The sequence below is a fragment of the Auxenochlorella protothecoides genome, assembly GCF_000733215.1.
Source record: "Auxenochlorella protothecoides strain 0710 unplaced genomic scaffold scaffold122, whole genome shotgun sequence".
NCBI classification, from domain to species: domain Eukaryota; kingdom Viridiplantae; phylum Chlorophyta; class Trebouxiophyceae; order Chlorellales; family Chlorellaceae; genus Auxenochlorella; species Auxenochlorella protothecoides.
This window is the reverse complement of record NW_011934146.1, coordinates 371,925-394,854: the sequence shown is the minus strand read 5'-3', so window position 1 is coordinate 394,854 and position 22,930 is coordinate 371,925. Positions and strand designations below refer to the sequence as shown.

The 22,930-nt window shown below is 61.6% G+C and overlaps 9 protein-coding genes across 9 annotated transcripts; 5 read left to right on the top strand and 4 right to left on the bottom strand.

Moving 5' to 3' along the window:
• Window positions 1–543: 543 nt before the first annotated feature.
• On the bottom strand, window positions 544–1,674 carry F751_1127 (Internalin-A; the record flags this gene model as incomplete). The annotated part of the gene is made up of 3 exons (XM_011397999.1): window positions 544–817; window positions 1,066–1,481; window positions 1,576–1,674. The coding sequence occupies 3 exons, from the start codon at window positions 1,672–1,674 to the stop codon at window positions 544–546; spliced, it is 789 nt and encodes a 262-aa protein (XP_011396301.1).
• Window positions 1,675–2,114: 440 nt separating this feature from the next.
• Window positions 2,115–8,728, top strand: F751_1126 (Apocarotenoid-15,15'-oxygenase; the record flags this gene model as incomplete). The annotated part of the gene is made up of 15 exons (XM_011397998.1): window positions 2,115–2,140; window positions 2,444–2,560; window positions 2,788–2,919; window positions 3,199–3,554; window positions 3,741–4,047; window positions 4,297–4,531; window positions 4,613–4,681; window positions 4,917–5,045; window positions 5,252–5,387; window positions 5,527–5,758; window positions 6,977–7,223; window positions 7,416–7,528; window positions 7,769–7,898; window positions 8,156–8,323; window positions 8,534–8,728. The coding sequence occupies 15 exons, from the start codon at window positions 2,115–2,117 to the stop codon at window positions 8,726–8,728; spliced, it is 2,592 nt and encodes an 863-aa protein (XP_011396300.1).
• Window positions 8,729–9,609: 881 nt separating this feature from the next.
• F751_1125 (Photosystem II 22 kDa protein, chloroplastic) lies at window positions 9,610–10,685 on the top strand (the record flags this gene model as incomplete). Its single annotated transcript, XM_011397997.1, has 4 exons — window positions 9,610–9,630; window positions 9,819–9,941; window positions 10,098–10,218; window positions 10,321–10,685. The coding sequence occupies 4 exons, from the start codon at window positions 9,610–9,612 to the stop codon at window positions 10,683–10,685; spliced, it is 630 nt and encodes a 209-aa protein (XP_011396299.1).
• Window positions 10,686–11,130: 445 nt separating this feature from the next.
• F751_1124 (Lipid phosphate phosphatase 2) lies at window positions 11,131–12,693 on the bottom strand (the record flags this gene model as incomplete). The annotated part of the gene is made up of 4 exons (XM_011397996.1): window positions 11,131–11,709; window positions 11,902–12,096; window positions 12,298–12,403; window positions 12,647–12,693. 4 exons carry the CDS (start codon window positions 12,691–12,693, stop codon window positions 11,131–11,133), a joined length of 927 nt encoding a protein of 308 aa, XP_011396298.1.
• Window positions 12,694–13,075: 382 nt separating this feature from the next.
• Window positions 13,076–13,995, top strand: F751_1123 (hypothetical protein; the record flags this gene model as incomplete). The annotated part of the gene is made up of 3 exons (XM_011397995.1): window positions 13,076–13,177; window positions 13,270–13,365; window positions 13,504–13,995. The coding sequence occupies 3 exons, from the start codon at window positions 13,076–13,078 to the stop codon at window positions 13,993–13,995; spliced, it is 690 nt and encodes a 229-aa protein (XP_011396297.1).
• A 700-nt stretch (window positions 13,996–14,695) lies between these two features.
• On the top strand, window positions 14,696–17,172 carry F751_1122 (Serine/threonine-protein kinase ark1; the record flags this gene model as incomplete). Its single annotated transcript, XM_011397994.1, has 7 exons — window positions 14,696–14,748; window positions 14,860–15,119; window positions 15,368–15,477; window positions 15,660–15,698; window positions 16,063–16,199; window positions 16,324–16,866; window positions 17,094–17,172. 7 exons carry the CDS (start codon window positions 14,696–14,698, stop codon window positions 17,170–17,172), a joined length of 1,221 nt encoding a protein of 406 aa, XP_011396296.1.
• A 310-nt stretch (window positions 17,173–17,482) lies between these two features.
• Window positions 17,483–19,632, bottom strand: F751_1121 (UDP-glucuronosyltransferase 2B13; the record flags this gene model as incomplete). The annotated part of the gene is made up of 4 exons (XM_011397993.1): window positions 17,483–18,070; window positions 18,325–18,484; window positions 19,136–19,299; window positions 19,471–19,632. The coding sequence occupies 4 exons, from the start codon at window positions 19,630–19,632 to the stop codon at window positions 17,483–17,485; spliced, it is 1,074 nt and encodes a 357-aa protein (XP_011396295.1).
• A 1,005-nt stretch (window positions 19,633–20,637) lies between these two features.
• On the top strand, window positions 20,638–22,575 carry F751_1119 (Pseudouridine-5'-monophosphatase; the record flags this gene model as incomplete). Its single annotated transcript, XM_011397991.1, has 6 exons — window positions 20,638–21,060; window positions 21,217–21,369; window positions 21,541–21,730; window positions 21,891–22,034; window positions 22,157–22,299; window positions 22,438–22,575. The coding sequence occupies 6 exons, from the start codon at window positions 20,638–20,640 to the stop codon at window positions 22,573–22,575; spliced, it is 1,191 nt and encodes a 396-aa protein (XP_011396293.1).
• F751_1120 (hypothetical protein) lies at window positions 21,522–21,698 on the bottom strand (the record flags this gene model as incomplete). The annotated part of the gene is made up of 1 exon (XM_011397992.1): window positions 21,522–21,698. The coding sequence occupies one exon, from the start codon at window positions 21,696–21,698 to the stop codon at window positions 21,522–21,524; it is 177 nt and encodes a 58-aa protein (XP_011396294.1).
• Window positions 22,576–22,930: the final 355 nt, after the last annotated feature.

Genomic DNA, 22,930 nt, shown 5'->3' with positions numbered 1-22,930 from the left:
TTCTCCACTTTGGCTGTAGCTGAGCTCCGAGCTCTGCAGGAGAAGAAGTTGAGAATGTTTCCTGGTTTGGGCCAAAGGTCTGATGAGGAAGCCCACAGGCATAGTTGTACATGCTGGCATGATTAGTTCATGCCATACAGTAGCAGAACGAAAAACAGACACAGACTTGTCTCCAGCAAACCTTGCAAGGCAAGACAGTGGGCACCCATTCCCCAGACCTCACGTCAATGTACAGCATATGCAGCCAAGCAACAAATTCTCACCCACCCTGACTCTGTGCCTTTTCGTGCCTCTGTCGCTGCCTCAACCGCTCGCCGTTCCACGCTGGATTTTGCAGAGAGCCGCTGCCCATCCAGAACCTGCAGATGTAAGAATGAGGTTTTGAGTCGTCCTGCACAACAGTAGACCTTGCGAGTCCAGTGGCCTTCGAGACTATTCAGCCACTGCTCTTCTGCTGGCAGCAAGAGTTGCACATAATTATATTCCCGCAGGTGCCAGGGCTGCATGCACTCTCCTTAATTTCCCCACACCCCTTGTTGACTCTCAGTGGCCCCACAGAATCCTCTGCAGTACCTGCAGCCTTGGCAGGAGGCCTTGCACATGGGACCTGTAGTTCTCCAGGGCCGCAACTGGGCAGCCCTTTAAGCTGAGCTGGCGCAGGGCAGGAAGGCCGGCCAGGGGCTGCAAGGCATCCAGGGAGGCAATCGGATTGGACCCTGCTTCCAAGGTCCTCAGGCTGGCCAAGGCGCTGAGGTCAGCAGGGAAGCTGGTGAGCTTGTTGTGATTCAGGCGCAGCTCCTTGAGTTTGGTGAGGTGGCTGCACGTGTCAGTATGCAAAGAGCACGCGGATATTTGTACATGTGCCTGGTGCTGGGTTTGGTACCGCGGCACAATGGTGCACAAGCACGGTGTGCTTAGCGCCGCCCTTCGGCCCACATACAAAGACTCTGCAGACATTGTTCAGATGCTCCAGGATCAGGGGTCTTCCAGTTGGCTCTCCGCACGTCCAGTTCCCCAAGCAGATGTCATGCCTGTTTCCCACCCCCCCACCCCCCCACGACTGACCTAAGAGCGTTTCCGAGGTCGGTTAACATGTTGTGGGACAGTTGCAGCTTCTGCAGGGGACCCGCCCCTGCCAACCAGCCCGACACACTCGCGACCGCGTTGTGGGACAGGATGAGCGTGTTGAGCTCCTTGCAACGGTCCAGCGCCCCCACCAGGGTGATGGCGTTGTTGTTGGCCACCAGGGCCTTCAGCCGGCTGAGCCTGCCTAAACCCACCTTCCCAGATAAACGGTTGTTGGCGATGTTGAGGACCTCCAGAGAATCGCAGGACCGCAAGGGTTCGATGCTCTCCACCTGGTTCCCGGCTAGGGAAAGCCAGCGCAGGGCAGGCAGCGCAGCTATGCCGTCGGCGGACGTAAGGCCATTGTCGGAGGCGTCCAGCCGGGTGAGGCCGGTGCAGGACTCCATGCCCACGACCTGCATGGATTACAAGGGGAAGCAAAACCGGATTAAATGTCTTACCGCATAAGAACAGGGGTCCACATCCCCCCGTCCCGCTCCCCATGCTCACCGTTTTGATGCCACGGCCGGCGACATCGAGCCGCTGCACTGTTCCCAAGCTCTCCCCAGGATGCAACTGGCTCACGAGAGCAGGCGTGAGTTTAGACATGTTCCTAATTATGCTCCAATGAGTTCGTGCTTCAAGGGAGGTTAATGATGGAATGCAGTTGTGCGCTGTGAGTCCGGCCAGGATACTCGCGCCCAGGCCTTGAGCCAGCTGCTCGGGACACGCCCGAGCTCAAATCTACCAATAAAACCGACATCTCCTCTTGACGCATTAAACACCGAAACTCGAACTGATCGCTCATAAACATATAATTCCTGTCATCGTGAACACTTTGTAGACCAGCGGACGCTGACATGGTCATGGTGTACAGGACCGGCGCCGGGCCGACGAGTCGGTCCCGGAGGCATTCGAATACCGCCGATGGCAAGGCCAGAGCGCACATCCATTCTCTGGGGAGTACAAGTAGCTTCCATGCCTTGGCGTCACGCATTTCTAGGTGCTCGGGGCCTTCGAGACCTACCTCCGCTAGGTCGTGCAGTCGCATGGCTCGTGCGCAGAAGAGCTCCAGGTGGGGCACATGCAACGTTCCGCAAAGGATCGCAATATTTTTGTGGCGCATGATAGGCTGTATCAAGCGCACAAAATACTTGTTGGCGCCAGGTCGCATCAACCCCGACGTTTGCAGATGTACATCGGCACCATAACAACCCTCGCAGGTCCATGACGGCGCAGGCGGGTCGATGGCCTCACCCTGCGGGTCTCACCCCCGGACAGGCGTGAGTCAAGATCATGCCGGCTTCAGTTGTGCCCTCTTACCATGACGGATCGCAGTCGCATCCCCCCTGACACACTGCCATCCCGCACCTCGCAGGGAGTTTCAGGTCGCCTTCGACAAGGGGTACCTGGAGGCCACGCCATGCCCCCAGGGACAGTTCCTGGAGCTAACACATGGGAGCATACCAGAGGGCTTGGTGTGCACCTACTTCAGGTAGGCGCGGGAAGCAGGCTATGGAGCTGCAACTCATCAAGGGGATCATGGACCATGTCACTGACCTGCCAGGCTTCCAAATTAGATATTCTACAGTCGAACCTGAAGATGCAAAGCCGGATGACAAGCTGGATGGTATGGCCCAGAGGGATCCTGCACAATTGAATAACAACCGCGAACTCTAATTTTCTGCATCCCCGCCCCCTCTGCCTGATATACATCCACAGCAACGGGCCAGGCAAGTTCCAGGTCGGCGGCCAGGCTATCGGTCACCCGCTGGACGGCGACGGCTTCATCTCATCCATCTCTGTCAAGGGCGGCAAGGCCTTTTACCGCTCCGACTTTGTGCAGACCCCAGAGTGCGTGGCCTGGGCAGGGCGCGACAGGGTGCTCGGGAGCTGGCAAGGGTATGGTGGTGTTTGGTTCCCTTTGAGCGCCCCAGAGCCCATGCACGCGCATATCCTGAGCGCCATAGGGCGCATGACAAGCCCCTGAGGAGCGAACCAGCCTGCTCCCAGCCAGCACCGGCGCATCGCCGTCGATCAATCAACCCGTCTTCCTCCCTGAAACCCCTGGGCCCTCACCCCTGCACGCCTGTCCCCTTTCCATTAACACAATCCCTGAACCCAACCCGTCAGGCACGTGGCCGGCAAGATCCTGAAGCGCGGCCAGTTTCGGGGCACCTTTGGCACCCAGCGCGCCGGCGGCCCGCTGAGCAACCTGCTGGACCTGCACGTCGCCAACACCTCCAACACCAGCGTGGTGGACTGGGGCGGCCTCCTCCTCTCCTTCTTCGAGGGCGGGCAGCCCTACGCGCTGCACGCCGACACGCTGCGCACGCTGGGCGTCGCCACACTGGGCGGCGCGGTGCGCGAGGGCCTACCCATCGACCTGGGCGGCCTGACTCTGAACGCGGCCTTCAACGCCCTGCACCGCCTGGTGCAGCGCAGCGTGGGCTCCTGGGCGCACCTGCACCCGCGCCAGATGGCCGTCGGTGCGGGTTCTGGGGGGAAGGGGGGAGGGGGGCAAGGAGGGCTGCGCATGGCTGCAGGCCTCCGCCGCCCCGCCCCGTGGACCACCGCCGGCCCCGCGCCAGCCTCACTTTGCACACACCGATCTCGCTGCGTCTCATGTCCGTCTTACCCCCCCTCCCACCCACCACACCACCCCCTCTCCACAGGCGGGGAGGCGGTAACCGCGCACCCCCATGTGGACCCGGCGGTGCGGCGCCTGGTGAGCTTCAAGTACAGCGTCTCCCCCCGCGACCCGGCCGGCCACGCCACCCGCAGACTGCACACCCACTTCACGTTCATGGAGCTGGACGGGGCGGGCATCGTGGTGGAGCGCGTGCCCTGGGCCCTCCCCGGCTACGCCTTTGTGCACGATTTTGTGCTCACGCGCGCCTGGTACGTGGTGTTTGAGAACCCCGTCTCCGTGGACTACCACGCCTACATGCTGGGCCTGGCCCCCGCCGCGGCCAGCATCAGGTGGGGGGGAAAAGGGAGGGAAGGAGATGGGGGGTGTTGAGGGTGCAAGGGGTGAGAGGGCAAGGGTGCCCACCATGCAATTGCAGTTGAGTCACGCAGCGGTAGCCGGGAGGAGGGGCCACCGTGCTGCTGCGCACCAGTCCCTCAGCCTGCAAGCCAGGCGTCTGGGGAGGCGAGAACCACTTCACCAATGCCTGTCGCTCAGCTTCGGTTCCCACTCCACCGCCTTTCTCTCACTCTCAAAACCAGGTGGGATGTGGGCAGGCCGACGGTGGTGCACCTGATTCCCAGGCCGGGTGCCCCTCCTGGCGCTCGGCCGCGCCGCTTTGAGCTGCCACCGTCCTTTGTCTTCCACCACGCCAATGCGTATGAGCAGGGGGAGCACGTGATCATAGACTCCGTTCACTACGACTCCCTCCCGGGCGTGGGGACCCCTGCCCTCGGCAAGAAACAGGCACAGAAGGCGCAGCGGCAGGGAGAATCCGTGGGGACATGAGCACAAGCAGCATCCATCACCAGGCCATCCTTCGCTCACCCCTGGTCCCCTCCCACGCTCACGCACCAGGTGGATCCCCAGGTCTCCTACTCGGCGCGGCTGCGCAGGGCCACCCTGAACCTCAGGACGGGCGTCGCAGTGAGCGGTTATGGATGGGGAGGTGTGCAGGGTTTGGGTGGGGTATGCGTGCGATGAGATGCGACAGCACGGCTACTTCGGCTCCAGGGCATGCTGACCTTGCAGCTGTGGCTCTGGGTGCACGACCATCCGAACCTTCTCTCGCTGGCGCCCTGCCAGCCAGGGAAGGGGGGATCGAGCAGGCAATGCATGCTCCCATTAGTTTGCCGAGCTAATGCTTTGCTCCACATCACAGGCACGGAAGCTGCTGCACCCAGGCTACCTGGAATTCCCCTCGGTGAACGAGACGTGCTTTGGCAGAGCGCACGAGTTCGTTTTTGCGGAAACTGCCGACTTTGAAGGCTCAAAGTCTGGACTGATCAAGGTGGGGAGCTGGCTGTGAGCTAGGATAGGGATAGCGTCTCATAAATGTGCTGTGCTGAGACCTGGTGTGCAGCTCGACGACCCCTGCATCAAATCCTTGTGTCTCTGGACAGAAATGTCAATCCTTCTGGGCTGGCAGGGGCTCTGTGCGCATGCATCCCAGCACGCATCTCAACTCCACCGACCGGCTTAACATCGCTCCTCCAGCTGGACATGGCGAGCTTGGAGGCTGAGACGTGGTTCCCTGGTCGCCACCAGTTTGTCGGGGAGCCCCAGTTTGTGCCCAGGCCCGACGCTGGCGCAGAGGACGATGGCTGGCTGCTGGCCTGTGTGTTTGACTCCGGTGAGCGTCGCAGGGGTAGGGTGCCTGGACCCAGAGCGAGAGTTGCGGCGCACTGCAGTGTCCTGGCATGCCGTGGCCATCGTGGATGGCGAATCAACGAGGCTCTCTCCCAGACTCCATGTGGTACCAAAACCCACAGAAAGCCTCACAAGCCGGTTCGTGATCCTGGATGCTCATCGCATCGGTGCGGGGCCGATCGCCGTCGCTTTGCTGCCTCACCCACTGCCGCACGGTCTGCATGGGAGCTGCAGCGACACGGCATACATGCCGACGCATGGCGCAGGCTCGGCGACCCTCAGCTCCAATGCCGTGCCCTTCACGCCCCCTTCAGCGCCTCTGCTTGGGGGGGAGACCAGCCTGCAGGGGACAGGGTGAGGGAGGGCAAGGCGGCGGGCAGCACCCAATGGTGCACTGGCATGCCTCCAGGACATGGAGGCTGGCTGAAGGAACATTCTAGCTCATAGCAACTTGTACGACGATCTGTACCTTTTCCATGGCACCATAGCGGCTGCTCACTTCTGTGCGCAGATCTCGAGTGCATAGCTCGTGCTCCAACAAGGTAGTTCACATGAAACCCCTCTTGCTGCGTGATGATGTCTGCATATGATACCAGTCTTTCTCCTAAAGCATTTCGACATGATGGTGATCCTCCCTCTTCTCCAGCGATAAATTTGTAGTATGATCCTTTTGTCTCCTACACCTTTCGAGCCATCCATACCACCCTTGCTTGTAGTGGCCCTCTTCCAAGAGCTCCTTTTGCTCTCTGGAGGAGACTGACGAGACTAATCTACGAGAAGATGAACATTTGTAATGCCCAATGCTCTGCAAACATCTCTCAACATAGAAGTCAGGTGCCGGAAAGCAGAAGTTGCCGAGCTAGGGTTTGTTGGTACTGGCAAACAACGAGCCTCAGCGCGAGATTTCCCCTTCAAGCATTAAGGCCGACCCCACGACACTGTCCCTCGCTCCCACAGAGCATTTAAGAATACCAGATGGGTAGGAGTAAATCATGGGGGGTTCCCTTCGCCCCTGTGGCAGGGATGCCTTCATCTGGTGGTCGTGGATCATGTGACTGGTGATACGGCGCAACAGCGTCCCCGGGCGCGAGTCATGCTATGCGCAGACTGGCATGCGACAACATAAACACGCCCGCGGCACAATGCACCGAGGATTGAATGTTTGCATGAAGGCTGCTCCTCACATCCCCGATGTCTCCCAGTGTCACCCCCCTCCCCCGGCCCGGCAACGACACCTGATTCACTTCAATAATGCCGGGGCCAGTCTGCAAAGCCCCAAAACGCTGCAGGCAGTGCGGCACCACCTCGATCTTGAGGAGAGACACGGCGGGTGAGGCTGGGGCTCGATGATGATTGTTGATGTGTCTCAGGCACGAGTGGGCCTACATGCAGCCATGGAAGATGCAGCGGTGCGCCCGAGATCCCATGCGCAGTGAGCGTGCACAGCTGCTTCACTTTCTCTTGACCTGCGCCTTCCTTTCAGTGGGAATTTATCCGCCGCATCATGGAGGCCAGTTTCTCTCATGAGATTCCCCCCACACCCACACCCACTGACCCTGTCCCCCACGTCAGGTACGAGGCGGCGGCGCTCAACGCAGCTGCCCTGCAGCTGCCTTACACCGCCTTGGCCTCCCTGCTCCACGCCTCCCCCGACGAGATCGCGGTGATGGGCAGCGCCACGCTTGCCTGGCAGGCCGTGGTCTATGGCCTGGCCTGGACATGGCGACCGGGGGACACGGTGCTCACCGGGGTCAACGAGTACGCCAGCAACTACCTGGCCTACCTGCAGCTGGCACGCCGCACCGGCGCGCGCATCGTGGTCGTCCCCGAGACCGCCCAGGCCGAGCTGGACCTGACGGCGCTGGCGCGCGAGATCGCCGCCGCGCCGCGCCGCCCCGTGCTCCTCGCCCTCACACACAGCCCCACCAACTCGGGCCGGATCTACGACGCGGCGGGGGCGGGCGCGGTGGCCCGCGCCCACGCCGTCCCCTTCCTCCTGGACGCCTGCCAGTCGGTGGGCCAGGTGCCGGTGGACGTCCAGGCCATCGGCTGCGACTTCCTTTCCTCCACCAGCCGAAAGTACCTGCGAGGGCCCAGGGGGGTGGGCTTCCTCTACGCAGCCAGGTGTGTGTGTTTGTGGGGTGGGTGGATTGGGGGAAGAGGTACGTGGAAGAGAGGAGGAGGGGGCAGGGGTGAGATGGTAGAGGTGCAAAAGGTGCACCCAATGGCCTCTGGATGCTTGTGTCCATGACGTGGTGTCAATGCAGAAGCTGGGGGGGGTCCCCCCTGGCCCCCAACGTCTTGCTGCAACCCAGTGACTCCCGCCCTGAAGACCAGGAGCCCACCTCCCTCTGCCCACTGCAGGTCGGCGTGGGACCTGCTGGAGCCGGCCTGCATCGATCTGCATGGCGCGGAGTGGGTGGCGAGAGGGGCCTACGCCCTGCACCCCACTGCCAAGCGCTTCGAGTCCTACGAGATCAGCTTTGCAAGCAAGGTGAATTTGTGACGGGGGGAGAGGGGTGGGTTGAGGACGTCTTGCACTGCGTCTTGCTGTAGGCCTCCTGGAGATTGGACCCACTCATGCCTCAGTCTATGTGTGCTGGCAAGTCAGCACACAAACCTAGCAGGTCGACAGGCTGTCAGGCATTGGAGGCTCCCTGTATCCCAGCTCGCTGCACTGCGAGCCAGTGCCGGCTGTCTGCAACACCTTGCCTGCTCACCATTCTTCCCATCTCCACACCCGCTGTCAAGGTGGGCTTGGGCGTGGCGGCCCAGGAGGCGGTGGATGTGGGCATGGATACGATCAGCACCGCAATTGCCAAGGTTGCCACGGCGCTGAGGAAGGGTTTGCAGGGCGTCCCCGGCATCACCGTGCAGGACCAGGGGCGGCGCCTGGGCGGCATCGTCAGCTTCACAGCGGTGCGCAAACGGGGCTGGCAGGGGGAGGGGGTGTTGCGCAGCAGTATTGAACAGGGGGATATTGTCTTTAGTGCCCAGATCTGAAGATTCTTGCTGACTGCCTAAACTGCTCACAACAACCAAACTGGGAAGCCATTGCATCATGTCCTTACCTCCTCACCATCAGAGTGGTGTCAGCTCACTTACCTGTGCACTTAACCCAAACCACAGGCTGACACACCCGCCGAGGTCATCCAGGCCAGGCTGCTGGAGCAGGGCATTAACGTCTGGACCTCCCGAGCACCCTCCACGCGCATTGACATGGAAGACAGGGGGTTGGACAGTGTGGTCCGAGCCTCCGTGCACTCCTACAACACGCTGGACGAGGTGGAGACGTTCTTGAGAGTGCTGCGTGCCGTCCTTTAGGACGTGCTGGGCTGGTTATGCAAATGCAGGTGCCAAACCTGAACAGCAGGTCCAGGTCCCCGATCTCCCCAGCGCCACTTGTTACTCCATGCATCAGACCCTTTGATCTGCAGCTGGATCACGGCTTCAGAGGCCTGCCACATGGTTACACGCAAAGAAGCAAATGGTGTGTTGAGACCTAATCGCAGAAGGCGGTGAGCGATCGCTTTACAGGTCCGTCTGATCGACCTCCCGCCCGTCATGAGTATTATTGCGGAACCAGGCGGCCAACCGCGATGACAACGGCTCCCCACTGATGGGTGAAACCAGAGACGACCTGGACCCGCAAAGGTCTCGATGCGCGACCCGCACAATGCGGATCATTGGCATGAATTATCTTGGCGCATCCCTCGACCAGGGATCCTCAACAAGTTGAGTTGGCTGAGGAAGGGCGTCCATGCCCTTGAATTCTTGCATCTTCCTCACCCCTTCCTCACCACATCTTTGTGCCTGCAATGAGGTGTGCCTTTCGGCACAGTTTCGTCGGAGCTCGATGAGGTGGTGTCCCTGCCGCAGACCGGGGTTTGACGGGGAGCGACTTCCGTAGAGCTACCCCGCGGTGACGGCGAAGGGTACGCGAGATCAGACTCCGGACTGTCCAGCCGTTTCAACCAATCAATGCGAGGGGGTCAAAAGGGACATAACATCTTCCGAACTATCAAACACCGCATTAATTTCCCCAACTCCCACCAATTCACATCACACACACATTCACAATGATGCAAACCCTTGCCACCTCGATGACCGTCTGCGGTCCATCATGCATGCCCAAGTCGCTGTCCAGGTCTGGCACTGCCCTCCAGGTCAGGGCTCCCTGCTCCACCCTTCAGTCCCGTCGCTCCATGAGGGTGTTCGCCGCCAAGGTGAGCACTTTTTGCAGACCTGGTGTGATTTGCGAGGTGCATGTCACTCGCCAGCGTACGTCGAGGAAGCGGGTTACGCATGTGCCTGAAGCCGTTCCTGCCTGTTCATGGTGGGTAGTTGACAGCTTCCCTTCCGTTGATTTCGTCATGGCTCACCAAACCCCCATCTCAATCCTCTATTTTTGCAGCAAGATCAGCCTTTCCGCACCAAGGACCCTGCCCAGTCGCTGATTCCCCAGTTCACTCGTGAGCGCGAGAGGGCTGTCGGCCGCCTCGCCACGCTGGGCCTGGCCTTCTCCTGGGTTGGCGAGGTGCGTGGTGCATGTTCTAGCTGGCTTTGAGGTTTGTATACACATGCATTGCACATCGCTCGCTTGCGAATTTGCGCGATACATGCTTGATCGCTGTTGTTCCGAAGTGAGGTTGGTCGACTTACCGAAACCCTTCTACATTCGCCCGGTACGCAGACTCTGACGGGTTATGGTCCCATCACCCAGCTCTCCAACGAGACTGGTGTGCCCGTTGTGTGGGGCTATGGCGTCACCCTAACCCTAATCGCCATCCAGCTGTTCTTCGGCCTCAACTCTGGTAGGTAGAATGCAGAGCAGTGTGTGTGGGGGAAATTGGTGTACATGCCATGTCATCTCAAAACAATTATTTACTTGGACTGCATTCCTCCTTCCCCTATAGGCACTCCCACCTACAGCGACGAGAACCAGCGTGATGTTGCCAAGCGTAGCAAGGGCCTGACTGGCATTACCCAGATTGAGCCTGATGTGGACCGTGTGATTGACCCCACCAAGGACCCTGGCCAGTTCTTCCTGCGCCTGGAGCTTGCCCAGGGCCGTACCGCCATGCTGGTGTTCCTCACCACTGCCATCCTGGAGTTTGCCAACGGTGGCATGTCCCCCCTGGGTCAGGCAGGCATCATTCCCACGGGCGTGCCCTTCAGCCAGGCTCCCATCTGGCTGATCGCCCTCACCATCCTCAACTTTGTTGGTGGTATCGGCACTTTTTCCCTGTTCGACCAGAACAAGGATTCTGCTGCCTACTGATTGGATTGTTTCCGTACCCTTCCCATCTCATCCCACCAGGCAATGATGTGTTTGCAAGTAGCTTGCCTCATCTCAGAATTCTTTTGTGATGTTGGAGAGTTTGTCATCTGAGTGCCCACAGGCCCTGATTCACACCCCTCCCCCACCCTCGCCCTCCCCTATACTCATCACTACATCACCATTTTTACAATTCACAATGTCGATTGTAATCTGATAAATTTTAGTTCTATATCGAAACTTAGGTTGGTAGGATGAGGATGTGTGTATTTCACATATATAAACTGAAATAGTATCAATAACTATATAATGGAAATGTCGATGCCTACAAACCCCAGTGACCATCAGTTGAGATGCTTCCATGTACTGGGGAAATACACCTTACGCAATCATGGGACATTTACAGCTCACAGGGTTACTGCCCACATATTCTGTTACCACAACCACATCAGACATCCTCTTCGGGCATGGGCATCGCAAGGGAGTTGTAGCGTGCGCCCATGAGACCAGGCAGGTTGGAGGCACTGGTGACGGGAACGCCGATGCCACCGCCCGGTCCAGCCAGGCCCGCTGGAGCCAAGCCAGAGTCCGCCCACACCCCCTCCTCGGCGAGCAGGGTGAGGCAGCCAGCCTGCTGCCCGGTCACGGGGCAGTGGCAGCCGCGGTAGCAGGCCCAGGCCACGGCCAGGCCCAGCCCCAGCCCGGCCAGCACGTCCTCGGTGTGGTGCCAGCAGTCTTGGAGCCGGGTCATCCCCACCCAGCCGGCCAGGGCCAGGGGGAGAAGGGCGACGGCCAGGCGCGCTGGGCGCGCGGCGCCGTCAAAGCAGCGCAATGCGCCCAGCAGCCAGAGGCTGGCGTAGCCCAGCCCCGCGCTACTCCAGGCGGTGTGCCCCGAGGGGAAGGATTTCAGGCCCTCCTCCCAGTCGAGGGCCGCGGCGGAGCAGAGGGGGACGCCCAGCGAGGTGAAGGCGGGGGTCGCCCCGCCAGGCCAGCACCGCGCGACGAAGTCCGGCCGGGGGCGCGCCACCTGCAGGTGTGTGGGCGGGTTGGTGTGTTTGTGAGTGGTGCGCCATCTGCATCAGAGAAGTGAGGGGTTCCTCACAGGCACCAGGCCGAGGCCGTGATGAGCGTGTGTGGTGTCCAAGCGGCAGCTGACTGCGCCACGAATGGCCGGTGCGCACAGGGGCGAATCATACATCACCGGCCCCTCGCCGCTCACGTTGAGCTTGATGAGGTTGGTGATGAGGCCGGTGATCACCACCGCGGCCCAGCCCTGCACGACGCCGTGGTGGGCCGCAAGGCGTGGCAGGCGGCCGGCCAGGTGGAAACCGAGGATGATGACGAAGGGCGTGGACAGGCTCAGCAGTGGGACCACCCACGCCGGCACGTGGTTGGGGAGTAGGGGGTAGCTATACTGCAGGGGCGGGTCGTGGAGCCGGGGGAAGGGTGACAGCGGGGAGGGGGCATGGACAGGAGCAGCAGCAGCCGCAGCAGCACAGGATGAGAACATCGCCCGCGAATGCTGGCATGGTGGAGCGATCACCCAAGCAATACAGTCCTTTCATGCACACGTCTGGCCTTGCCCTCAGACCATGTGACCAAGGGCACCACCCACCCTCCAGAGTTCGGCATCGCTGAGGTGGTAAATGGAGCGCCGGAAGGGCCTGACGTGGTCTGTGTACTGCACAGTGAAGAAGGCAACCAGGATGAACAGGTACTGCCTCCAGTGGGAGGAGATGAGGCAGGACCACGTGGGGTTGGCTGAGCCCGCGCCCCGGGCTCGGCTGTTCCGGCTGGGGGCTGTATGGGCTGTTGCCAGGTTCTGAGCGCTTCCTGTGGGAGGAGCACAAGGTCGCCTCACGCGCTGATCACGGGATCTAGGGCGCGCAGTGATAATTTTGTGTCATCGCCAGGCCTCGCATGGAGTAGCGCGGCTCCAAAGCCTGCATCGAGGCCCCTCGCACCCACCGTTCCTCCGCGTTGCAAGGCTGGCGGAGGCTACACGCAGCATGCTGCTTGCCCAAATCTGGCATGCCTGTGCACCGTGCGAGACGCTCAGCTCCTTGGATCGTTCAACCCCGCCTGCTGTGGATACCCAGTCTCCTTGGAGAAGTACGAGATCAATCAAGGACAGGTTTCCTAGGGTCTGGAAAGGACGAAGATATGCGGCACTCTGGTCAGGGAGCAGCGGGCCTGAAGTGAAGAGTGCATCATGCATGTGCCATGAAATTGAAACGCTGGCATAAAAATATCGTTTGAAGCGCGAGCGCTGGCCTCCACGGGCAAACTGTCACCGACAGTCCCTGCAAACCATGGCTGAGCTTCGACGCCCAATGGAATGCTGCTGCTCGCACATGGGACTGCTGCCGGGCGGCAGCGCGTTTAAGAGGCCGATGATCCCAAACTACCGCCATCATGGCGTGCGAGTGCCCTCTGGCACCACGCAGACTGCAGCTCGCCTGGTGCTACGGGCGCGTGTGTCAGCCCTCCCGTGGGTGAGGCGGGCCACACATTGCGGGGAAGGCTGCAGGGCTGGCCTGGCTCATTCGCATTATCTGACATTCCCCTCACATGGAACTCACTGCAGGGTACACGCCTGGTAGAGGGCATCCGGGCCCAGACGCGGCAGATCACGATGCTGTCGCTGCGCCTGCTGCTCCGGCATCTGACCACCATGGTCCAGGTATGGTGTGGGACCCCTGGAGACCGGCACCTGCCCTGCCCGATACTGTTGAAAATCTACCGTGCATGCATCTTTCGTCGCCCAAAGGATCGAGAATGGCCTGGAAACCCCACTCATACCTGCCCGCTCCCCCCGCAGGGCCTGGTGGTGTTCCTGCGGCACCTGAGGCAGCCCGGGGCCAAGGGCCCACACGCCCCGAACCCCACCCCAGCCCAGCAGCGCAGCGACGACGAGGAGGATGGCGCGACCTCGGGCCCGGCGGTGCCCACCGCTCTGCCGCCCCTCAACCCGTCGGTGGTGTCCGAGCAGCTGCGGCCGCTGCACGCTACGCTGATCGACGCCGCCAAGCCGCTGGACGCCAAGTGGCGGGACCTGCAGGGTCTGGCCTCCGGCGCGGCAGACTCCCTGTTCCGGCTGGCGCGGCACACCGCCGCCGTCACCGCCGACCTGGAGGGAAAGGGCCTGGCAGGGGCGCCGCAGGCGCAGCAGTGGGCCCTGGACGCCGCCAGCGACATGGCGCAGAAGGAGCGTCAGCTCTACGACCAGGTCTTCGCCCAGGTGCTCGGCGAGCTGGAGCGGCGGGACAGCGCGCGTGGCGCGCGGCGCTGGGGCATGCTGGCCGAAGGATGAGGGGGAGGGGGATCGACCCCACCCACCCACCCACCCGACCCACCCCCTCGGGCTCCCTTTTGAACCAATGTACGAATCCATGGCACATTAGTGCCTATGAATATCCAGTCGCATCATTAGCCAGGCTTTCTCAGGCTCCTCCCATCCCAGGATCGCATCCCATGCCAGTCCCCATCCTCTCTGAGGCCGTCGCGTGCTCAGGCACATGGCAGCCCCTGCGTGGGTCCCTGCAGCTTTCGATGCCTGTTGTGCTTATTTTCCTTTGTCCCTGTTTCCTGTTGAGGCATTCTCTTGCACGTTTTGGCTCATTCACTCGCTTTGAACTTGGCGGGGGCGGGGGTCTGGAGGACACCGGAGCCGAATCTCCGCCGGGACCGCCAAAATCAGAAGGTTACAGAGCAACAAACAAAAGTACGTGGCCTATCCCATTCGGATTATATTTTCATCCGACCAGTATAGCTCGTAGAGTACTCTTGCCTACAGTCCATCGTGCCCGACAGTGGGCTCCCGGTAGGCCCATGTGAACATGTCGTTTCCGAGTGTGGTCTTATGAGGAGCTACAGTTGCAGGAATAATTCTGAAGACGGTCATACAGTTTCACTACGACACCAGAAGTCCTTGATGTAACCCCGCGACGGGAGTCTAGACCTCTGGGACCGCGGCTTTGTGGAGCAGAAGGCCGACACCAAGTATCGACTTCATGAAGCTCGCAGAGACTCCATGGTGTCCGCCGGGCCTCCGGCGCTCCAACTGGTGAGGAGGGAGTCAATGCAACTATAATAGCATACATCCAGCTGGTAGGCATCGAGAGCATGCCTGGATCTCTGCATCAGACTGCCTCCTGGCCACTCTGCCACCGCACAGGGCCATCTCCAACTTCAAAGTGGACAAGTTGCTCGGCGAGGGCAGCCTGTCCACCGTCATCTCTGCGACGTGCCGCACCAGCAACCAGCGTGTGGCAATCAAGACGTACCACAAGGACAGGCTCATCGGCGTGTTTGGACGACAGGTGGCGAGGGAGATCAGCATACACGCTGCCCTCAACCACCCTTCCATCGTCCCCCTGTACGCTACGTTTGAGGACGCTGATGGCATCTACCTGGTCCAAGAGCTGGCCGCGCAAGGTGCAGGGATGGGTGACCACCGCGGATATTGGCCATGGGAGTCGAGGGATTGCTTTGAATTCTAAGCTACCCCCTGTGGGGCAGGTTGATGTGCAGCCCATCGCCTGAAATGAGCGCAGCTTGGCCCATCCTGCCACGTCGGAGGCTCCATGTAGCCATGTGTTGGGCTGCTGGTCCTCTGTGCCGGTTCCAGCTGCACGCTGAAACAAAGGTTTCACGCTCCCCTCCACCTCCCACTCCGGGCTCAGGTGACCTGTATGGGGAACTGGCAGCCCGAGGGGGCTTCATGCATGAGAAGGAAGTCGTGCAGCAGGTCCTTGTGCCTTTGCTCAACGCGCTGCAGTACCTTCACGAGAAGGTGAAGCCAGGGTCTGAACTTGGAGGGAGTACCCTTCAAGCAATGAATGCTGGAGCGCCCTGAGCTTGGGAAGTACACATGTCCCCACCAGTGCAAGAGACAAACAACCAGAACTCCTTGTTTTGAACCGAGTGGTATCTAGCATCCCATCCCTCCCCAAAACCCCTGCTTCCCATCCTCAGGGGGTGATGCATCGGGACATCAAGCCAGAGAACATCCTGGTGAGGGGCGCCGGAAGCTCAGGTATCATGCTTGGTGATTTTGGCCTGGCCATCAACACTAACCTGGAACCTCCCATGTCTCGAGTCGGCACCCTGGACTACCTGGCTCCAGAGGCAAGAGGGGGATGGGGTTGCATTGGAGGGTGAAGGGCTGACACTGTTCTGACACAGTTCTGACACCATGTCCAAGAGTTGCAGGGCACAGTGGTCCATCACAGGTGTACACAGCATTCCAATCGTACAAGATACTTGCCGCTCCCCATCACTCTGCATCACTGCGCGTGTCTGATCATATTACTCCACTGTGTCAACAGCTGGGCCTTGCTTTTCAAACCTGCTTCCTCTTACCTCCCCTTATGATCAGATAGTGAAGCTCACGGTGTCCAGCACACCAGTCATGCCTACAGGGGCCAACTACACCCTGGCGGTGGACTGCTGGTGCGTCGGAGTTCTGGCGTATGAGCTGCTGATTGGCGGCCCGCCCTTTGAAGCGCCGTCAAAGTGAGCGGCGGCTGTGGGCTGGGCATTGGGAGGGGGTAGCCTACCTGGCTCGCGCAGCTCTCCCTTGCAATGTGTCTGTGTAGCCAATGCAAGCCCCCCCTCTGCCCCGCCTCTGCCCAAGCAGGGAGGCAACCTACACGCGGATCCAGAAGGCGGAGCCCTTCCTCCCCCGTCACCTGTCCCACGCCGCCAAGGCCTTCCTCGGCGCCGCCCTCCAGCGTGAACCCAGCCAGCGCCCCAGCCCGAGCGCCATGCTGCGAGACCCCTGGATCACAGGCCTGCAGGAGGGGCACCTGGCTCGTGCCGGGGCCGCGACGCCAGCCCCTGCCCCAGCGCAAGACCAATCAAGGTCACAACCAGACGACGGAGCGGTCGCAGCGGCCTCGCCCACGCCGCCAAGCTCCGAGGCGCCGAGCACAGCCGCGCCGGCATGCGTTCCCCTGGAGGGCAGGGAGGACGGGGCCGACCTCATCCCTGCCGCTCGGCGGCCCGGTGGCGCCACAGTCATCCTGGCTCCTGCGGGCACCAAGGTGCGGGCTGGGATTGCTGCGGAGGGGCCGGGCAAGCCGCTGCAGGCCCTGCGGAAGAAGCTGTCTGGTTGCTGCAAGGCTGGGAGGGAGGTCCGGGCGGAGCCAAGGTCCAGCATCGCCATGGTGAACACCGCCAGGTGAGGAATGCTGCAGGGTGCCTGGCCTGGGGACACACCCGGTGAAGGCGGGAGTGGTCGGTGAAACAGGATGCACAGCCACACGGCACAAACCTCAGGGACGACAGGCTGGACCTGCCCCGTAGCGCACCAGGGTGCTGCGCACTGCCCATAGCTCCAATGCAGGGCTTCTGAAAGTGCACGTGTCTGTTGTGTGCCAACTAAGCGAGCTGCCTCCACCCCTGCAGCGGCACAGCTACAAAGCAAAGCTTCCTGATGGCATTCGGCAAGAAGCTGAACATGGGCATCAGCAGGAAAACTGGGTGAGGAGTCACTTGACCCTGGCGTGACGCTCACCCCCTGCAACAGCGCCGGCACTGCTGACTTGTCCTACTCTTGATGATGCCGTCCAGAGAGCTAGTGCGGTGACATTGCTACTACAGGGGCAGGCTTTGGCGCAGACCAGTGGGGCGGTAGCATGGTTGCCAGGACTCCTCCTGTGCGGAGCCTGTGTACAGCCGACAACCATCCCACAGGCATATACTCGATATCTTGAAGCCTCATTCCTGTCCTGGATCAGTCAGTCGGTGTTACAACGAGGCAGCGTCCCGAGCCTCAATCCCCTGATGCCACCCGTTCACGCAGCTGCAGCCAGCGCCAGGGACCCCAGCGCCTCCAGCACGGCGTCGGCGGCCAGGACCCTGCCCGGGGTGGGGCCGCCTCGCAGCTCCCTGGAGACTCGCACCGCTGCCTGCTTGAACCCATCCTCCGTCAGCACCCGCATCAGCGCCGCATGCAGCTCGGCCTGCCTCTTCACGAACCCCGCGCGGCCCAGCTTGACCCCAGCGCCCAGCGCCTCCACGCGCCGCGCGTTGTCCAGCTGGTCGCCGGCGAAGGGCAGGATCAGCATGGGCACGCCGTGGTAGAGGGACTGGGTCACGCCGTTGATGCCGCCATGGGTGAGGAAGGCGCGCACGCCGCCCGACCCCAGCACGTCGTTTTGGGGCACCCAGCCCAGCAGTGCGCCGCCGTGCGGCAGCGGGGGCAGGCCGGCCAGGAACGCAGCGCCGTCCGGGCCGGGCACGTCCCCGGCCTCCAACTTCCACAGCACGCGTGCGGGGAGGGAGGCAAGCACGGCGTGCAGGCCCCGCAGCTGGTCCAGGGTCATGGTCAGCGTGAAGAGGGAGCCAAAGCTCACGTACAGTGAGGGCAGGATGGGGGGCGCCTGTGAATGTGATCAAGGTGGGGCAAGGGGGAGATACAAGTTTGAATGAGGGCATGAATGAGGTGTGCCTGCCGGGAAAATTCCAGTCTGACCGCAGGATTGCTGCTGGGCAGATGGTACCAGATCTCCTCTCGTCCAAAAAATCACAAACACCCGCCGCAAACCTCAGCATCGCTGTCCTCCTCAGGCCCGTGAACCAGGCGATGCAGATGCGGTGGCAGCGGCGAGGCGGGCTCGGCCAGGAGCGGGCCCACCAGTCGGACATGGGGCGGCAGCGCCGGCCGTTCAAACTCCAGGGCGGTGTGGGTGTTGATGAGCAGGAGCGCTGCGTCCCCGGCGGCCACGTGGGCGCTGCGCCGCACGGCGAGGGGGAACTGGGCGCGGAGGGAGTCCCCAAACTGCCACTCCAGGAACCTGGGGCGTGACCAGGGGGGTGGGGTGGGGTGGGGGGTGAAAGGGGAGGGGGGGCATCAAGAAGGGGTGACTTGGAGCGAGTGCATCAGCGACACCCTCACAGGCAAGCCAACAGTTTTATGAATTGAGCGTCAGCATGCAGGGGCATGAGGTGTAGCAGTAGAGCACGAATGAGCAGGTGATGGCAAAAAACAGCAACCCACTCCTCCTCCACTATCACAAAGAGCATGCCGAGTATGTGACGATGAATCACCCAATGCAGCGCCCCGCGCGACTCCCACCATGCAGGTCCCTTTACCCCTCCATCAGCGCGTCACCTGACCACCCAGGGGCTGACTGCAAAGGAGGCAGCATTCAAAAGATAGTTCCAAGGCAGCCTCAGCTGTCCAGGAACAAAGCCAGTGCCGTACATGGGTACGAGGGAGGGAGGGGCACTGAAGTTGTAAGCAGTGGCCAGGATATTGTCAAAGAAGCCTGCCGGCGAAAAGTCCACCCTGTTTTGGTGTGTTATGGGAAGGGAAGAAGGTGACGTGCAAAGGGCTCACTTGCTGCTTCCGTGCAGCATGCTCGACTGCTACTTTGGGACAGGCAGTGGCGGCTGCGAAGCGCTCGCAATCTCAGCATATACAGACACCCAGGGGCAGCCCTGACCTGGGGACGCCCAGACCATCCCCGAGGATGGGAGTGCAGACGTCGCTGAAGTCCCCGAGGACAAGGTCCGGATGGAGAGCTCGAAGGGCAGGGATGATGGTCAAATTGCGCAGGAGGGCGGCGCAATGCGGCACCATGCTGTGCTCAGTGAGGTACCAGATGTCCTGGGAATTTGGGTGCACAGCAGGAGGGAGCATAGCAGTGATGACATTCCGAAGAGCAAGAGGACAGCGGACGGGGCACTGTCCTACCGCAGACGATCGTAATCTACCCTGCCAAGGCCTGATCACAAGTACTACCCCCTCGTACCCGCCCTCTGCTCACGCCCCACCCACCAAGCCTGGCAGTTTAGTGCTGAACTCAAGGAGGGTCGCCTGCTTGGCTGCAGCACAGCTGCTGTGGCTGGGCATGGGGCTGGGGTACTCCATGACCTGGATGCCCTCGGGCACTCCGCCCACTCGCGCCAACGTCGCGGCATCGCAGCTGGAGAGCAGCATGATGAAGGTATGGCCCCGGGCAACGAGCTCCTTCCCCATGACACCGACTTGTAGCTGGTGGCTGGTCATCCAGGGCATGGCGTGCCCAACAATCACGTAACATGTCACACAATGGCAGATTGATAGAAGAAAAGCTAGTTTTGGCACGACCGAGGGGTGGCAATGACTTGCCATGGAATCGACGTGAGCACCGGCAACCTCAGGAGAATGTCAGAGGGGGGTTCGCGAACCTCATTGAGCTCGTCCAAGGTTTGGCAATAACTCTCAGGAATGTGAAATCAGCATGAAAATCAGAGGCGTAGCATGTTGACAGGGGGGAGCTGTTTCATTCCCTCTCGGCCTCTCAGATTACGTGAGTCATTGGAAGACGGAAGGACAGATGGCTCTCCCGCATCACACACCGGGCTGCACTGGCCAGGCCTGCTCCAGTACAGGTTATGATCAGCGATCGGCAGTCGACCGATGTGCTGTTGCGATCAGTGCAACACGGGCGAGCGTCCAGGTCTGACTGCATGCTGGGTGTGCCGTGGTCATCCAACCCTAACTGGAACCGGCGCGTCATGCACAGCACCTGCTCCCAGGATCGATTTTCTAGACCCGCACGCACAGCCTGGGCCGTCGTGGCCTTCTCAGGCTCCGGCTTCAGGACCAGCTGCGGACGGCCGTCATTCCCCCGGCATTGGCGAGCGGACCCGTGGCCGGTGGACTGAGGAATCTTTCAGCCTGGCTAGGTGCACATCCTTGTACCCTATTCTTTGTCAGTCAACCCAGACCTAATCATCCCAGTCGGCTGAATATTGACTGAGCAGGGTGGGGCCACACTCCGGGTTGCGAAAGCGTCTAGGGCAGAGAGGCTCGAACACCAGCTTTGGTCCACCCGTGCTGCTCTTATACACCCTGCACTGCTGAACCCAGAACCGAGATTCCTTCAGCCAGAAGTGAAACATTCTCATCAGCAAAAAACGCCAGCGAGTCCTGCGTCGCGGCTTTCACGCCGTTCCCCTCATGTTTCCCCCGGAACCCTCCGCCTGCGTGATCTGGGACCTCGACGGCACACTCCTGGACACGGAGTCCCTGGTCGCAGAGGTCGCCCGCGAGGTCATCGCCCGCCACGGAGGCGAGCTCACGGACGCCGCCCGCGCGGCCAGCCTGGGCAAGAGACCTCTGGAGGCCTGGGCGGCGGTGGCCGCTGCCCTCGACCTGCCCGTGCCAGCTCAGCAGCTGCTGGAGGAGTCCGAGGCCCTGCTCAGCGAGCGCTGGCAGGAGGCCAAGATGCTGCCGGGGGCCCTGCGCCTGCTCACCCACCTGAAGGAGTGCGGCATGCCCATGGCCCTGGCGACCTCCACCCTCCGCGCCACGCTGCCGCTCAAGCTTGCCGTGCACGGCCACCTGCGCACCACCTTCCAGATCACCTGCTGCGGTGACGAGGTGCCACGGCGGTGCTGCAGAGTGTTTGGGGGGAAGGAAAGTGGAGGGGACACTGCCCTAGTCCCCAGTCTGTTTTCATCAGCCCGAGCCCCCTCGCCTGTCTGTCTCGGCCCCTTCAGCCTGCGCCAACCCACCACCACCGCCCTCTCTCGGCAGGTGGAGCAGGGCAAGCCAGCCCCCGACAGCTTCCTGGTGGCAGCCAAGAGCCTGGGTTTCCCCCCCTCCCGCTGCCTGGTGATCGAGGACTCTCCTGCTGGAGTGGACGCGGCGGCAGCGGCGGGGATGCATGTCGTCCACGTCCCCTCCATGGTGTGCAAAGGTGCACGAGGAGATGAGCTGTCGCTGTGCTGCAACTTGCAGGCTCCACATGCGCACCTGCTTTGCTGACAGCGCAGAGTCGATGATGACCGCCTCGGCTTTGCTAGGAGGGCTTTGCCCTGACCTCCCTCCCACCCCAACACTCACCCGACCTCACGGCAGGTTGACACGGGGAGCGCCGCTCGGAATGCGCGGACCTTCGGACGCCAGGGCATAACCACGCTTGCCTCCCTGCTCGACTTCAGGCCAGAGGCATTCGGCCTGCCCCCCTTCAAGGATGGTGTGCAGGGCACCGTCCCCGTCGACCCGGCCTGGAGCATACGTGGCACTGTCGTGAGAGGCTATGGGCGAGGTGCGTGGCTGCAGGGAGTGCACAGGTGCCTGAAGTTTCGGCCCTTGTCCCTTGCAAGTGGGCATCGGTGGGACACTGAGCTTCCTGTGTCCACCCCATCCTCCCCTGGAGGATTTCCTTGCCACAGCATATCATACCCTGCCCTTCATGCCGCCTCCAGGGTCCAAGGAGCTGGGCATCCCCACTGCCAACCTGGATGCCGAGTCCCTGCGTGGGAGCCTGGGGGAGGCGGTGACCGGCATCTACGCTGGCTGGGCGTCGGTCGGCCGGTCCTCCGAAGTGTACCCCATGTGCATGAGCGTCGGTGGGTGTGGTTAGAGGGGGGGTGGGCGACGCTCGGCGCTCCTGGCCAGGTGCTGACGGAGGGGCTGGGCCGTCGTCCATGCTGCACCTGCTCCAGCTGACCCAGCTGCACCCTCTCGGCAGGCTTCAACCCCGTGTTCAAGAACAAGCAGAGGGTTTGCGAGCCCTGGCTGCTGCACGAGTTCGACCAGGACTTTTACGGCGAGGAGATCCGGCTCCTGGTCTGCGCCTACCTACGCCCCGAGGCAGATTTTGTGTCGGTGCAGGTGGGGTGCATTCGTCGTGGGGCTGGGGGCAGCCTGGAGCAGTGGGCTGGAAACGCACAGGTGCATGCTCCCGCCGCGCTGCTGTTTGCGAGGCGCTCTCTGCGATGACTCACCCATGACACGTGCACCCACGGGCAGGCACTGGTGGACCGGATCCACGAGGACGCGGCCATCACCCGCCGGGCGCTCCAGGACCCTCTCTTTGCAGCGCTCAAGGGGGATGCATTCCTCGCGCCCCAGGAGGGGGGCACCGCCCTCCAGCCCTCGGGCCCATGATGCCCTCGTGCCACCACCCAGGAGCGCGCGGGGCACTCAGACTGGGCCGTGAGGCGAGCGGCCCCAGTCCCGAGCTCAAACACAATCGAGAGACAGCATGCGTGCGGGCCGCAGGGTGTCGAGAAACACTTTGGCAGCAAGCCCCAACACGACGGCGCGGACGTGGAAGTGGTGGATCTGCTCGCGAGCCTGTACAAGGCATTGCTGTTCGCTGACTTGCATGAGGGGGCAAGCCCCTCCCTTGACCAGCTCCAGTCTTTCTGACCAGCACTGAGCAGTATGCTATTTAAAGGGACCAGCAGACCTGACAGCATAGCCTTCATCGACAGGGTGCCACAGCAGCGACGCAGTGACG